This window comes from Magnusiomyces paraingens, assembly GCF_902498895.1.
Source record: "Magnusiomyces paraingens strain CBS 517.90 genome assembly, contig: contig3, whole genome shotgun sequence".
Classification (NCBI taxonomy): Eukaryota; Fungi; Ascomycota; class Dipodascomycetes; order Dipodascales; family Dipodascaceae; genus Magnusiomyces; species Magnusiomyces paraingens.
The window spans coordinates 2,666,395-2,683,361 of NW_022474069.1; the positions used below are offsets into that span (position 1 = coordinate 2,666,395).

General features: G+C 37.7%; 2 protein-coding genes across 2 annotated transcripts; both read left to right on the top strand.

Annotated features, from left to right (window-relative positions):
• Positions 1-1,444: 1,444 nt before the first annotated feature.
• Positions 1,445-5,284, top strand: SAPINGB_P004125 (uncharacterized protein; the record flags this gene model as incomplete). Its single annotated transcript, XM_031998840.1, has 1 exon — positions 1,445-5,284. The coding sequence occupies one exon, from the start codon at positions 1,445-1,447 to the stop codon at positions 5,282-5,284; it is 3,840 nt and encodes a 1,279-aa protein (XP_031854731.1).
• Positions 5,285-8,346: 3,062 nt separating this feature from the next.
• On the top strand, positions 8,347-16,640 carry SAPINGB_P004126 (uncharacterized protein; the record flags this gene model as incomplete). The annotated part of the gene is made up of 4 exons (XM_031998841.1): positions 8,347-8,724; positions 8,785-8,951; positions 9,009-15,162; positions 15,663-16,640. 4 exons carry the CDS (start codon positions 8,347-8,349, stop codon positions 16,638-16,640), a joined length of 7,677 nt encoding a protein of 2,558 aa, XP_031854732.1.
• Positions 16,641-16,967: the final 327 nt, after the last annotated feature.

A 16,967-nucleotide genomic window follows, 5' to 3' on the forward strand; every position in this document is an offset into this window, starting at 1 on the left:
TATATATATATATATATATATATAAACTTATATGGTGATTTGTCCGATTAAGTTTGAAAAAAAAAAAAAAAAATAACTTGAAAAGAAAGATAGAAAATAAAAAAAAATTCTAGTTATTATCTATCAATTTATTAAATTTTTTTTTATATATTGAATGGCCTTTTATTTTTTTGTAAATCTGATGACAGGGGGAGAAAGAAGTTCCTTATAGAAATGTTACTTGTAAATTTGCTTTAATTGACCTTTTTTTTTTTTTTCCTCCCTCAACAAGATAGATCCATTATTGAGAAAGAAAAAAAAAAAAAAAAAAAAAAAAAAAAAAAAACTACCTGTGATTAAACGACTTGTAAATGAATGAATGCTAAATATAACTTATCCTCTGTTTAAACTCATGATTAAAATACTAGGACACTTATAAATTTTTCTGTAATCTCAGAAACATGTTACTACATTTGCAGAGACTTTTAAATTCAAATGAAGGTTAAAAGAGAGAAAAAAGAAAACAAATATATTCGAATGAATTCATTAATTTATTTTTTTTATAAAATAAAATTAAAATTTAACAAGTACTAAACTTAAGAAATAGAGAAATATATATTGGAATTATGGTTTAGAAATATCTAAAGTGGTTCCGAAAAATGTAGATAAAAAAAAACAGGGCTGTAACCCATATTTTTACCTTCTCTTATAGATCATCTTACAATGATAATAATTTGATATTTCCTCAACTTCTCATCATTTCCATTCAGCTCATCTGCCTTTTTCTATCTCTCTCTCTTTTTTTTTTATTCATTATTATTGATATTTTTTTGTTTATTTGTTTGCTCAAATATTTTACTTAAATTCAAGAGCAAGAAAGACTTTTTTTTTTTTTTCATTAACATTATAATCAGATTTTTTGCTATCCTTTGCATCGTTTTCACGTTTGCATTAAAATGTTATTAAATCAATTTTTTTTTTTTCAACTTTTGATAAAAAAAAATATATATATATATTTTGACACACACACACAATTTTTTTTTTTTTTTACAATTCAATGTCAACTCTTTTTCAATTGTAACTTCCATGCCATTTTTGGAATAACATGCAGTTCAAATAAATAGATTCACTCTAAAATTTTTTTTTCTCAACAAATTCTTTTTTTTTTTTTTTTTTTTAAAAAAACTAAGGGAAAAAATTGGGTATTACTGAGTGTCCTAAGAATTCAAGGAATTTGAATAAGATGGACCTATAAATGGGGAGAGTTTTCCCTAGTTTTTATCTTTTTTTTTTCTTTTCCTTTTTGTTCCATATCAAACATTTATATTGATTATTATCTTGGTTACTATTAATTTATAAGTTAAAAGAAATACTAGCTAGTATTTCTTTTAATTTTTTTTTATATTTTTTTCATATTTCCCCTTTTCTTTCTCTCTTTCTCTCTCTTTTATCTTATCAATCTTTAATGATGGGCTTTGTTTTTGAAAAAACTTATAAAGAAAGTCACCAAACTTCTGAAAATCAAGGGAATAATAAATTTAACTCTCTTTTTTACAATAACAACTTTGCCCCTATTGGTTTCCTTGAAGCCTCTAATATGTTGGATTCTCAGATATATAGCTTTCCTGATCCTGATCCTTCTACAATTAGTCATGAATCTGCCATATCCCCTCTAAGGCCTCCCAAAGATAAACCTAATGAAAATTCTTCTTCACATCCTCCATTGTCCCATAAAAAGGACAAGTCTATTGATTATCAGGTTACACCTCCCACTAATGAAACAACCCCAATAAGTGGGAATAGTAGTATATCTACAACCCCTCCAAATTCAAATATATTGAAGAATAGTTTTGATAAAAGTCCCTTCGACTCTTTGGGTAATAAGAAAATAATTTCTGCTTCTCCATTAGATTTGTTTGCTACCCCACAACCGCAACCACAACAACTGCATATGCTTGGGATAGATGAAGAACAACCCATGCTAACAAATAATGTTGTTTCTTCTACAACCCTACAACAACAAAAAGTAGATGAATCTTCTTCTTCTTATTCTTCTTCTACTACTTTTAAACTCAATTTTTCCCCATCTTTGTTAAATTCTCCTTCCATAAAAAAACAACTCTCTCCCCAAGTTGTTCAGCTACAAAAAATCTCCCCATCTTCTAGTACTACACAAAAATCTATCATTGATCCAACGGTAAATTCAACGGTAGACACAAGTATTAAAGACGACGAGGATTACGGCGAGCTAAGCTCTTTATTTTTGGAGGAAGAAGAAGAAGAAAAAGAAGAGTCGGCTAAAAAGACTTGTGAACATACCACTGTTTCTCCTCCTGCTGCTCCTATTGTTCCAATTGTTCCCATTGTTCCTCCAACTGTTATCCCTGCTCCTATTAAAACACCTGAACTCATAATTCCTGCCATCCCTCAAAATACCTCCGCTTCTAGTTCTGTTGCTTCTCCATATCCTGCCCCCATTGAACCTAAAAAAGTTGAGGACGCACCTAAAATGAGTTCTCCTAGCCAAATTTTCTTTCCCTCTGCATACTTAAATACCTCTCGGGACGAGCCTAATGCTACATCTACACCGATTAACAAACATGATCTTTCACCTAACACAAACATTGTATCTGAATCCGGTTCTAAGCAAATTTCTTTGGTCATTTCCCCTTCACAACCAGAGTTTCCACTCTCAGACATAAAGGAATCTAAGCCCTGCTGTGGTCGGCTTGAGAAAACAGTTGTTGTTAAACCCAAGGTTAACAATTCCAAGGTGACTAAAACCACGGTGCATATTAAAAAACGCAAGGAGCATGTTCCATCTCCACTTTCTATTGTTCAAACATGTTCGGAAATGTCAACACCAAACACTTCTCCTGTTGTGCCAACACCCACACAAGCTACCTTAATACAACAAGCTGTTTTTGCCCAGCAATTTATGACACAACAACAAGCAACTCAATTAAACCAGCAACAACAACAAAAAGATGTACAGACTCAAGCAATACACACACAACCTGTCCCAAAGCAGTCATCTAATAAAGCACCAAATGGAACACCACCTCCACCTGGACGGAAAAAGTCGCCACGGGAACTGCAGCAACAGCAAGCTCAAGCTCGTATTTATGAACAGCAACAGGCACAGCTTTTGCTTCAAAAGCAAACTCAAGTCCAGGCCCAACTTGAAAGACAACGACAAGAAAAGGAAAGACAAACTCGTCTTCTTCAGCGCAATGCATTTGCCATTGCTAGTGCAAGTGCCCAAGCCCAAGCTCAAGCTCAAGCACAGGCCCAAGCCCAAGCCCAGGCCCAAGCTCAAGCCCAGGCCCAAGTCTTAGCACAAGCTCAGGCTCAATCTCAGGCATTAGCACAATCTTATTTCTTAGCTCAACATTCTTCTCAAACGTCTGTTCCTCAACCGCAAATGTTGATGCAAATAGAAATGTCTTATCAGCAACAGCTTTTGCTGCAACAACAACAACAGTCTATAACTAGACAATCACCACAGAATCGTGAACCAAGGCATCAATTAGCAGAGCAGAAAAAACAAGAAATGGATCAGCAAACTGCTCAGGCTTTTATAATTCAACAACAGAGAGTCCAAGCTTTGATGATTCAGCAGCAGAGAATCCATGCACAACATCTTTTGCAACAGCACAAAGATCAAGAGCAGATGTTGCAATCTCAGCAACAACCGCTTGTTCCGCAGCCCTTCCAGCAAGTACTTCAGCAACCCATTCACCAGTTTGTTCAGCCAACTCCTCAACAAATCTCTCAACAGCTTGCTCAGGAAACACAACCAATTTCCCCACAGCCTTCTCCACATTCTTCTCCTCAACAACAAGTTCAATCACAGCCTTCTTCGCAACAACAAGTTCAATCACAGTCTTCTCCGCAACAACAAGTTCAATCACAGCCACCTGCAAAAAAAAAATTGGGTTTGCCTGTAATTCCTCTTTCAGAACTTCCACTTTCTTCGGAATTGAAGTCATTTCTTAATAAAAGAATCCGCCAGATTCTTAAAGAGCAGTTGGATACTCCTGTCCCATTCACTGATATTACGTCGTTTCTGTATCCTGAAGGAGGGAGAAAAGCTAACATAATGTGTTCCCAGTTAAATACCGCTTTGAGAGTTTTTGAAAATTTAATAAAAACTATGCTTACGGAAGCTCAAGTTTCAATTCAAATTAATAATACTAATGGCGATAAGTCAGAGCTTTACGTCAAGCGACACCAGTTACAAAACAAAATCAAAGTATATGAGGCTCAACAGAAGCTTTTACTTCAAAAGGCAGAAGCTCAATGCCAGGCTACAGAAGCGGAATGTATTGAATTGTTACAGCTAATACGTAATAAAGCGCATGAGAAGGCACAGCAAGAAAATCAAACGTTGCATGCTCAAAACCAACCGTCACAGCAACAGCAACAGCAACAGCAACAACCTCAAAAGGAAAAGGGACAGCAGATCCAACAGCAGCAACAACAACAGGAAAAGTCACAAGTGCAGAAGCAGTCAAAAAGCCAAAATCAATCACAAGCAAAGCTCCATTTACAACAGCAAAAGCAAAAGCAGAAACAAAAGCAAAAACAACAACAACAGCAGCAGCAGCAGCGGGCACGACGCTCAGGACGTCAACTACCACAAATAGAGCCTCAGTTCCAGTTTTACGAACAACATCAGAAAATATTGCATGAGCGTCTTCGTATTGAAAAAGAAAAACAAGATCAACTAAGACTGTTGCAGCAGCAGCAGCAGCAGCAGCAGCAAGAGCAGGAGCAATCTCAGGTTCAAAATGACACACAAGTTCAAAATCAAGAACTTCCAAACCAGCAAGAAACCACAAGTCGAAATTCCAGTTCTGATGGTTCCAATTCACAAACTATTGTCCCCGAAGAAAGTTCTCCAGCTCAAGTTTCTCAGAGCTCTAACGCACAAACTGTTTTGCCAGACGATAGTCCTCCAATTTCAAGATCTCGTGAATCATGGAACTCTTTGAATGAACAACCTGTTTTTATACACTTTGGGACTCAGCCATTAGGCGAGAACCAGTCATCTGGTGTTTTCAATAATCAGTTTTCTTTAAATTCACAGGCTTCACATATTGAAAATGCTGGATCTACCACTCCTCAAGTATTTCAAATGCATCAAATGAACTTTAATCGAAATGAAATTTTGAGTGATTCTTTGATTGACTTTTCTGCAGTTTCTGATGACGAAAATGGAGAAAATCATAATAATGAAATTGGAGCTGAAAGTGATCCATTGACTCTTGAAATTGAAGGACTTTTAGATATAATCCAATAAAAAAAAGAAAAAGATAAAGAAAATAAGTTTAGTAGTAGAACAGTTTTTTAGAATGTAATAATTTTAATTTTAATTTATTTTAATTTTTTTTTAATTTTTTTTTTAAAAAATGCTTGGATGTATCTGTCAGATTTTGGGTTAAAAGTTTTTCTATGCAAATACAGTAATTAGCAGATTATCATGATATTTATTAAATTAACCTAATTATGAAATTATTATTGAAGATTCTGAAATAAAAAACTAACTGCAACTGTGAATAATATAGGAAATTATGACATTCTGATTTCAAGATGTTGATATTTGTTTCTATGAGAAATATTTGAGCACAAGATGAGAATACTAAATGTCAATGTTTATTATTAATGATTACTTCTAGATATTACAACCTGGTTTCAATACGTTGCTTACATATGCGAGCAATTAATACTATAATTTTTTGAGGTTGGATTAAAACAAGATGCTTACATTAATGCCAAAAAAAAAAAAGGAAATTAAGGCTTTCTAAAATCCCATCTCATAATTTTCTAAATACGGCAGCATAATTTTGACAATTTTTAACAATCTCATAGATCAATAGTTAAGAGGTTCTGTATTCAAAAAAGTGCCATATTCATGTATTTTTAAATGCGATCTTTAAAGCTGGCTGTTTTTTTACTGATATGTCTTTTAAAAGATTCCAATGAGAGAGCTACTATTACGGTATTTTAGTTCAAAGAATAATACTAATCTTAACTATTATACATCAATGCCTTGTTTATCAAATCAAAAATATTTCATCAAATTTTTATCTACAGAGACATGTTTACCCTTAGTTAGTTTATTTTAATGAAATTTATTTTAAAAAAATTAAAAGATTTTCACAAAAATTTACTTCTTTTATTATTATATTCTCTTTAGAAAAAATGAAAAAATATCGTCTTCCCTGCCAGGGGTCGAACCTGGAATCTTTCGCTTTGCAACTCAATAATCGTAGGCGAACGCCTTGCCATTGGGCCACAAGGAATAAACAGCTAAAATTAAAAATAAATTTTAATGATATAATGTAAATTTTATTAGTCATTTATTACTAATGATACATATTTAAATTTTTTTTATGAATAAAAATAAACAAACAAACATTAAATTTTTTTTATATAAAATTAAAAAAAAAGGATTAAAAAATAAAATTAAAGCCTTGGTAAGTAAAAGAATAAATAAGTTATGACTATTTGGCATTGAGGTTCCTGTTTTTTGTAAGCTAGCAGTATGTCTTATTTTCTGTAAGTTTCTGATTATGGTGGTCACTAAACATACATAACCCTAACCACATAGTTTATAGTTCAATTTTAACAAATCTGCTTTAACCCCTAATACACTACCACCATCAAACTCGCTGAAAATGTCTTTATCGCCAAAACCACTTTGTTAACAATGTTTAAATCTTTAAAAAGGATTCAAATTAACAAAAAATAATGGTCTCTGGCGGGATCGAACCGCCGATCCTCGCGTATCACAAGGAAGTTGCTTGTTTATTAGCACGATGCCTTAACCAACTGGGCCAAGAGACCTTGAAAAAAGTGACCAAAATGGTCTATAAATTTTGGTCGATTCACTTGAACTTTTTTTATAAAACGAATATATAAAGATTTTTTTTATGAAGAAAGATAGTCGAAGGATCTTGAGTAATATTACTCAGTTTCGCACAGGACATGGCAACTTTGGCGCATGGTTTAAAAGGTTTAGAATTGAAAAGGATAGTTACAACTGCAAATGTGGAGAGCTGGAAACAGTTCATCACATTTTGGTTGAGTGTCCTTTGCTCAAAGAGGAAAGAAAAGGACTGAAACGGATATCTCCAGAGATGGACATGTCAACTCTCTTAAACAGTTTAACTGGCTTACAAGAGATTGTAAGCTTTATCTCTGCTTGGAGGGATTAAGAAATACAATTACAGCGTTGATGAAGACAAGTGGAGATAAGTTGGGAAGGTTTGGTTATTGTTAACCCCCTGTTCCTCGTAGGCTGGAATCAGGACTTATTTTCGGACTGTTGGAGATGCAATGTTGAAGGCAAAATTAAAAGTTTATTATTAAAATGAAAAGATATATAGTATGGACAAAAAGGATAGCGCAGATGCTGATGTTATATAATTCTATAACCCTTGAATAAAAACAAACAAACATATAAAGATTTTTAGAAATAAATTTGTTTCATACAATACAAAAATTTGTTTTTTTAAATATGAAACTATTCTCATCGACTGGATAAGATAAGTTTAATCATGACTATAATAAATGATTTAAACGATTACATTTCCAAAAAGAAAAAGTTGACACTCTGGACTTTTGTAAGGTTTCTACAACATTTCTATTTTATACAATGAATCGAAGCTTTTTTGTTTTAAAAAATCCCTTCAATTTATTGCAATTAGGAACCCCAATCAAAATAGTTAAAGATTTTATTCTTTTTAAAGTTTTTAGTAGTCTGTTGCATGAACTCCTGTTATTGTTTGAATAATACAATGGAATCCAACTAGGGGTTTTTTCCACTTTGTTTTTTTCTTTGATATTTATGCTACTCCACACTATCTTCTTAAAGTTTACGACTTTTGTTTGAAACATTTTGTTCTTTGTATGGTTTACAAGTTTTTTAAAAAAATATCAAGCTTTTTTTCCTTTTTAAGTTAATAGATCAGATACAATGGATGATAATTAGTATTATCACTACCATTATCATTTTGGTAACAGTTTCCAAAAGAATAGTTTAGGGGGGAAAAGTTGGAATGAAAAAAACAAAAAACAAAAAAATATACAGAATGAAACTCTTTATCCGAAGCAGTATCGCATTTCATGAGAATTTTCCTGGCCTCTTTTGTTTTCAGTATGCAAAAGCATAATGTCAAAATGAAGAATGCTCACCAAAAAAAAGAAAAATGTTATCCCCGGTTCATTGATAATGTCTGTATATCCCATCTGTTTTTTTTTTCTTCAAAAAAATTTTCCTTGTATAAATCTTTACTTTGTTAAAACTATTTTTATTAATTTTTAATTTATTAATTGTGAACTTTTTTTTAATATACATTTATGAGGAAATCTACTCAATATTTACCTCCATTCAGTGAAGCTAATGAAACGAATGACATCGAAGACTTTACTAGTAAATCCAAGTCTATACAGCCTAAAAGTTGTTTTCCTCAAAAAAGTTCTACTTTTGAAGAAACCAACAATGGGTATACTGGGGGAGTAGCTACAATTTATCAGAGAGCAAGTTATCGGCCTAGATCTTCGGCATCTGTTGGAAGTAATTTGAAACGCAAGATGTCGCATGGCTATTCGCAACAACAACAGTATTTTCAAAACTTTTCTCTCCCATACCCTTACTCTCGTGACAACTCAAGGTCTTCATCCTTTCACTCTATCCCAATATCAAGACAACATTCTATCAGTACTGTGGGAACCTCTGTAAGCAGAAGGGGACTACGTAGGTACCATGTGCAGCCAAAGCTGCTGACTATTTCACAGAAGCAAAAACTTATACTACGCAACAATTCTGGATCTTCGCAAAATTTTGCACGTAACAGTAGTATTTTATCATCGCAACCTGTCGACATACGAAGCTCCATCAATTCTAGAGTCTTGTTAAACAAACCTCCCCAAAACAGGTCGAGCAGTATATTTGATCCAATTAGGTATGTAACTATTTTTATTATATTCTTTAAATGAATATTGTTCTAACATTGTTTTAGTAGAAAATCTAGACCTACTGGCATTCTTTCTGAAGAAAGAAAATCCCTGCGAGTTATCATTACTCCTGAGAAGGTCACTATTATCGACCCACCTCTTCGACACAAGCTGGCGTTGTCACTCCCGTCGCCCATAATGACCACATACATTAATCAAAATGGCACTATTGTCCCCACTCTTTCCGGCTCAAGTCTTGAACATACAATCCAAGTGCTGCGGCGGTCGTTGCTTCAAAACAAAGTTGGCATTCTTCCTGGACTGGGCCCCAAAAATGAGCCAGCCGCACCAAGTCGCAACCGATTTTTTGTCAATGACTATATCGATGAAGATGAAGATTTTGAAGAGTTAGAAGAGCCTGGTATAGTTGAAGATGACGACGATGAGGAGAAAATTGAATCTTTGGTCCCTTTAATTCAATTTCTCAAGACTGCTAAGTATCACATGGTCCAGCTCCAAAAACAGTATGCAAAACATGTTGCTGCAAGCACACTGAAGAATGAAAAATATAATTCGGATAGAAAAATTTGCTATGATGATGTTTTTTGGAAATACTTTGCCATGTCGATTTCTACAGAGTACCTCAAAGTCGAACATGTTCCAAGCATCTATGGGCCCAAAGAATCATTATTTTTTCAGACTAACAGATCAGCTTCGTCGTCCATTAGATTATCTGGAAGCATTCGCGTGATCCGGCGTCGGAGTAGCACGCGCACCAGGAAAAACAAGAGAAAAAACAAAAAGACTGTCACCGATAAGCCCAAAAAGAAAAAGAAAGCTAGTAGGTTCCGGAAATGGTTTTGGTTCAAAAAAAGCAAAAAGGAAGATGAAACAGATTTAGACTCGAATGACAGCTCAGTAGCAGTTTTGTCTGAAAGCACAAATTTTTCTCACTCCCAGAATTTGTCTTCTTTTTCTACTGAAAACACAGCAGAAACCAGCATTGAATCTGTTGCAACTCCTCCAGTCAGTAAACACACTGAGCAACTTTGGAAAGACGCCATGTCTATTCTCGATTCAAAGCATACCAGTTCTCGTTCCGTAAACAAGACAACCAATGTCCAAGCTCTTTTCAACGTGGCAGTGTATGACCATCCCCCAGTTTCTTCTTCTATGTCTCGACTTGCTAGCGATGCTTCAGTAGACGCATCTACTAATAGTGCTGGCGGTCACTGTGTTGCTGCTAGTCCCGTTCTTGAGTGTCTGGTAGTTTTATACTTTGATAAGAATGGTATACCAACACGACGAGCTGTAACAGCAGAAACTGTGGTGTTGCAAGCCTCTGGAAAAAGTGGGCGAGTAATGCGTGCGGCACGCACGGCCAGCTTGGCTACTCGAAACAGTAACCGGCAAACAGGCAGAATGGGATCTGCATCTGCGTTTGGAAGCCGTGAGCCTGGGGAGTTGTTGCAACGTAATGAGCATCATCGACAACAGTTTTGGGGTGCGGCTCACGGCCCACGGTATCATTTGAGCACTTCCATCCCGTCTCGACAAGAACTGGAACTTAAGATCCCGTTGTTAAGCACCACCACTCCAGAAAAAAAAACATCATCAGTTGTCGTTCCTCCACCACCAAAAAATCCAAAATCAATTATTCCATTAAACTCTGAGCTTCTTAACAGGCCACTTCCCCCTACACCTGATGCATTTCCCAAGCGTTTAAGAACTGGAAATGTTGTTGAAAAACCTCTTCCTCACCGTCCTAATTCTTTTATCAAGAACCCAGTTGATGTAAAGCAAGATCGGGATAATGCGAGTGTTGTTTCGACTCCCGTAAGTTTATTCCCACAACCTCCGCCTCTTCCCCCTCGGACACAAAAGTCAAAGATTACAGTGGCCACATCTTTTGAGTCTCCATATCCAAATATTGTACCTCCAATACTACCTTTTGCTGGTTCGGCCGTTACTATACCATCTACTGTCCAGATTGCTGAACCACAGCGGCCACCTTCTGCAGCCCCGACTGTCGGGTTACAACGACCACCTTCTACAGCTCCAAGTTTTGCACCTACACCCCAGCGCTACTATTTTGGGCGTCAAGAGCCTGGTGAATTTGGTGATCCTCCAGAGTGTGAAACTAGACCTGTAAGCTGTTCTAGTTTCAAACCCAATTTGAGTGTCAAGGCATTTCACCGAGTCGAACGTCCAATAGTTACACGACCACAATTACAAATGACATCATCCACCCCTATTGTTGAAATACCTATTGCCGTTAACAAGTATTACAATAGTGCTGACGCTTGCTATAAGCGCCCAAGTAATGGACCCAGTGGATTTATTCCAGCAAGTGTTTTCTCGTTACCACAAACAGTACCACCAGAGCCACAGCAAAAGCGGCATCCAGCTCCATTGTTTCAGCTTGAATTAGATGACATTGATGATGAATTGGTGCAAGAATTGCGAGATTATATGAGTGCGGTTCAACGACTTGATACTTTTCTTGAGGTTAATGCCGATGAAGAAGAAAAAGAAGAAAATGGACAGGGAGAATCTGGTGATGAAATGGTTCCCATTTCTGTCATTTCTAGCGGGTACCCTGTTTCTGATGTTGGTCATTTCAATCCAGTTACAACAGCTTCCACTCCCCTTGTATCTAAACCTCTGACGGACCAAAAATCATTACGGCAATGTCTTCGAGGCAATAACTCCACCTCTTCTGTTTTATCTATGAAGAATCGTTACAGTGCAAATACACTTCAACTGCAGTTGAAACAGGTTCAATTAAACTCTCCAACAAACTTTTCATCCTCGTCTCTTTTGGTTTTCCCTACAGATGTCTCTGCAGAAAATGTGGTGAAGAGTAATAGCAATGTAAAGTCAAAGAGGAATGGGGAAAAGTCTCAACAAATGGCTGGGGAGGTTGAAGACCAAGTGCTACCACGTCAAAGACGACAAGAAAGACAACGCCTTGGACTTAAGACCCCATTACCACCAATGCCGCCGGTGCCTGAGACTGAGCAACTTGTCGAATGCTTGACAGGGGTTGTTCCGGCTACAGTTTCATCACTTGCTCCACCAAAAGCTAAAGTATTAAAAGCCTCTGCTAGAGAAGTTTCTACAAAACCGTTGATTGTGGAGAAACCAAATGTTGCACGATTTTCATTTCGAAGTTCTGAAGGGACGGATTTTAAGCAGCCAGATGTTAATTCTGGTACTAACTGGAAGACAACAATGGTTAACACAGAACAGTGTGAACCACAAATAACCAAAAAAATTCAGTTGAAAGCTGACCGAGAGGAAGGTTTAAAATCAGAAATAGAGCAATCAAGGGCGAAAAATAAAATCAATTGTTTGGACAATGCAAATCCAAGGCAGCAGTCAGGGTTTAATGGTAAGTTTTTACAAAATGAGATGGGGGAAAACCAAGTTTGGACAAAGTTTAACCAGATTTTAGGCATAAGTTCTAAGGTGCAAAATATTTCTAAGTCAGCCGTTTTCTCCCCGGTACCAACAGCTGTCACCAAGGCAGCTGCCATAGCCTCCAGTGCCCCCACAGCCCCCACAGCCAAAGAGCAGCTGCCGCACCCGATTCAGCCGCAGCTCTCCAGCCAGCCGCAACTGCGGCTACACCAGCAGTCGATCTCTGTTGGTGGTGATGTTTCACGTCAGCCCAGCGAAAAGGCTGAGCCATTGGACGACGTTGTTGTTGGTAATTATAATATCGAGTCAAGTCAGGGTTCTATACGAGGCCAACCGATATCGACACAAAGCCACCAGCTTCACTATGGCAGCCGTAGTCAGCAGCAGCAGCATAATTGTAGGCGAAGCCAGTACAATAGCACACGAACCACGACAACAATAGCCACAAGCTACGAGGACGCTGAACTTGCTCGATTTTTGCAACAAACAGTCCCTTTACAGCAAGAACTTTTGCGTGAAGTTGAAGAAAGTCCAGTCAATTCTACAGCTAGCGTTCGTGCAGGCCGTGCTGAGTATGTACGGAACTGGGTTGGGACTGGAGGTAATTTGACGTTTGGATCTTCAGTTGGCCTTACTATAAATAATGATTCAAGACGACAAGATAGTTTAGGTGAAGGGTTTAATGGCATTGCTGTAGGCACTAATGGGTCTGCTCTTGATGGTGTGACTGATACTGGGGATTTAGTGAAGATGCATAGTAGTACACGTAATATTGTGCGTTTATCAATTATTTCTGACGACGACTACGACGACGACGACGACTGCGAAGACGACAACAATGGCGATGACAGCGGACACAATGAAAAGAGGCAGGAAAGTTTACTGTCACTTGACAAAGCTGCGACAAGTGCCAAAAGAGACCGGTCAAGTTATTATCTTTGTGGGTTTGATTACCTTAAGGATGAAATTGATACTACACCACAGCAACCAGATAGTGATTTAAAAGAGGGCAATTTGACAGGACCGACTTTAGGTAATGTGGCACTGTTTGATTCAAGCAGCAGTAATTACGATGGAACAAGCTCTGATGATGAGGGAAAACGAGTAGGCCCCAGCGAGTTGAGCGGATGTGATGACGATGGCCGGGACTACAGGGCCTCGTATCGAAGCTTTTACGAGTCTATTATTGCGAGCTATGAAATGTTTGGGTCTTCCGAAGGTGATGGGATAGGAATTAGTAATGGCACTGAGATAAGCAGTGGTAGTGATGAAACCGGTGGAACAGTGTCGTCTTCTAAGATTGGGGCTATGTCTACGAGTGATTCTTCAGAATCGCTTGTCCCTCTCAAGATTAGTACCCGCGATGGAATCCGTCTTGCCAATAATAGTGAGCCTTTGGTTCGGTCAGTGATTAAGCAGGAATCCAATGGAAGCTTGGATAAGACAAGTTTGGTCAACAGTATGGTTGATGTTACCAAGGTTGGAAGTGGTAATGGTAGTGGAAGTGGTAGTGGAAGCAGTGGTGGAAGCAAGACTAGTATGGAAGAGACAGAAGAAGATGTTTTGGTGGATTTAAGCCAAAAGATTGAGGTGTCAAATGAGGATGTGGTGGCTTTGCACAGTGACGAAAGCAAATGGACAAAAAGTGGGCTTGGCCGAGTGATGAGTAAATTGAGACGGACAAAGGATATCGGTGATGACGAAAAAGGGTCTCAACAACAACAACAACAACAACAACAACAAGAGCAGCAGCAGCAGCAGCAGTCAATGATTTCCATTTCTAGAAATGATAATAAAAAAGAAGATGTGATGGCTTTAATGAGAAAAATTAATAGTTCGACGGTACCTGAAGTTAGGGATCATCCTGTTAAGGTTCCGATTAAGGTACGGAATACAGTATCTAAGCCTGTGATAACGACACCTCTGCAGCAACCACAGAATTATAATCACCACCAGCAAAAGCAAAAACCCCCAAAGCAGGAGAAGCATCATCAGGTACCACCACATTCAGTGCAGCGGGAAGGCAGACGTTTAACACCAGTATCGAGCAGCAAGAACAGTGTTGGGAGCTTGCAGGCGCAGCACCAAAAACGTCCTGAAAAGGTTGATAATTTACAACGTCTGCAGCCGCAAGGGCAGGTGAAAGGATGCAGAGCTCAGCCGCAAGGAAAAGAACTTCAAGGAGGAGTAGAGGTAGGAAGAAGAGACTACCATCAAAGCCCTTCGAGATCTTTAGGAAGATCAAATTATCATTATCATCATCAGCAACAGCAACAGCAACAGCAGCAGCCAGCATCTGAAATAATTCCCAATCGTAGGGCAACTTTTGGGTCGCCTGGTTCAACAACTAGGACAGGTTTAGGCCGGGTAGGGACTAATTCTGCGGCATTGATGCGGCCAGTTTCTCAGCGAAGTGAGCCTGGATTACAAGCTGCACATTTCCAGTTGCAGCAGCAGCAACAACAACAGCAGCAGTTACGGCGGCAGCAATTCCAAGCCCAGTTTCAGGCTCAGTTTCAGCAACATTTTGAGCAGCAGTTTGCGTTGCAAATGCAAATGCGTCGTCAAGAACAGCAGCAGCAAAGCCTTGCGAACTCACCAGCACCAATGGGAGGAACTGGGGCAGTAATGTCGCCAGTTGTTGCATCGCCAATCTCATTGTCGAATCGAGATTATGTTGGATTCCAGCCACTTTTGCCTGCAGTATGCCGTCAAATGAGTAAACCGGTGGCAGCGTATCATTATGGGGATTATGGCCACGCGCCGTTACGAGGCCAGTCGGCGAGAGTGCGTCCTGTAAGTCGAGCATCTATCGGGGCACCACTACCACCAGCAATACGTCCAAGACCCGGAACCCGTGGTTAGTGGTGTGTATATCATGATGATATAAATAAAAATGGAAATATTCGATATTGTATTAATAAATTTAAAATATATATATTTTAAGATATTTTAAGATTCTGCGTATACATATGTATCTGTGAGTTTAAATGTAAAGAAGGTTTTCATGTGAGCCCAGCCTTTATTTTATTTTTATTTTTATTTTTCCCCCCCAGCCACTTGGAATTTATATTTTTTTTTTAATGGTTGTGTCTTTGTAGCAGAGAGGCAGAAAAGTATATAAATACCACCGAGATTCCCCAAATGATATTTTTTTTTTTTCCATTCACAACAACCCCTTAAAATTTTTCTAGTTTTTTTATTTTTATTCTTTTATAAACAAACATCTTAGGAAATTTTAAATCATTTTCCTTTCTTATATATCAACTACAAACTTTACTCATAACATTATTTAGCATCTACCATTATCACTAATAAAAATGGGTTTTGGTCGCTCTTGCTTCATTTCAGTCTTCCCCTATATTGGCTCACTCGGAGCCTTTTTCCTCACCCTTATCGTGGTGCTGGGCTCAATTCGGTCCAACGTTTTAACCAACGTTTACTTTCTACGGGTTGATATCTCAAACCTCACAGCCTCTAGTGCGCTAGAAATGCTATCAGGAACTACAGTAGACTCGTCACTAGAGTCTGCAATTAATACCATCATCAATGAGGAAACCCCCTTGCCAGACTTTTACACCACGGCCCTATGGAACTACTGCTACGGTAACGTTTCATCAAACTCCTCCCGCACCCTCTCCAAGTTAGAATCTCTTGTTAACCTCGATGGCAAGTACCACGTCACTTATTGCTCGGATCCAAAAGCCATGTACTGGTTTAACGCGACTCAAGTTCTCCTTGAAACTGAAGGTGCTGGCTCTAACTCTTCAAACACCACTGTGATTTCAGAAACTGTTTCGGATGTGCTGACGACCGCCATTGAGACTGCATCGAATCTTGATGATGTTCGCAAGTACATGGGCACTATTGAAGGTGTTTCGAAAGCATCTTTTGTTATATACATTATTTCGCTGGTGTTTTTGTTTTTGACACTGGTAGTGGGTCCATTTTCGTGCTCGTCGCGCGGTGTAAATTGTTGCTCCACTATTCTCTCACTCATTTCATTTGCCCTAGTACTTGTTGCAACAGGGTTAGTCACAGGCATGTACACCATCCTGCGCAACCTGATCAATAATAATCTGGGCCAGTATGGGATTGAAGCCAGTTTATCTTCGACAATGCTGGGTATTGCCTGGGGTGGCGTGGGGGCTGCGCTGTGGGCTACATTTTGGTGGTTCTTTTCAATCTGCATTGGATCTACACACAAAAAACACGAGCCAGAAAAGGAGCCCTTCATTCCATACAACAACTACCCCCCACAGCATCCATATTAAACAAATATTAACATTTTTTTAACAACAACTTGGAGTTTTTTTATTTATATTTGGGATAAATTTATTTTGTAATGATTGAATGAAATGATATATATATAGTAATATTAAATTAGAGAAAAAAAAAACGACAATGACATGAAAGCAACTATAAACACTTTAAAGTCCTATAAGGAATTTCCACGTGACTTATTAGTTTTTTGACAAGCAGTTTAGTGGAAAAATGTCAGTCAAGGGCATGCTTGTAAAAAAAGTAATCAGCAGGAATATATAAATTCACAGAGATTTCCATTAATGAAATCCCTTTTTTTTTATTATTATTATTTATAT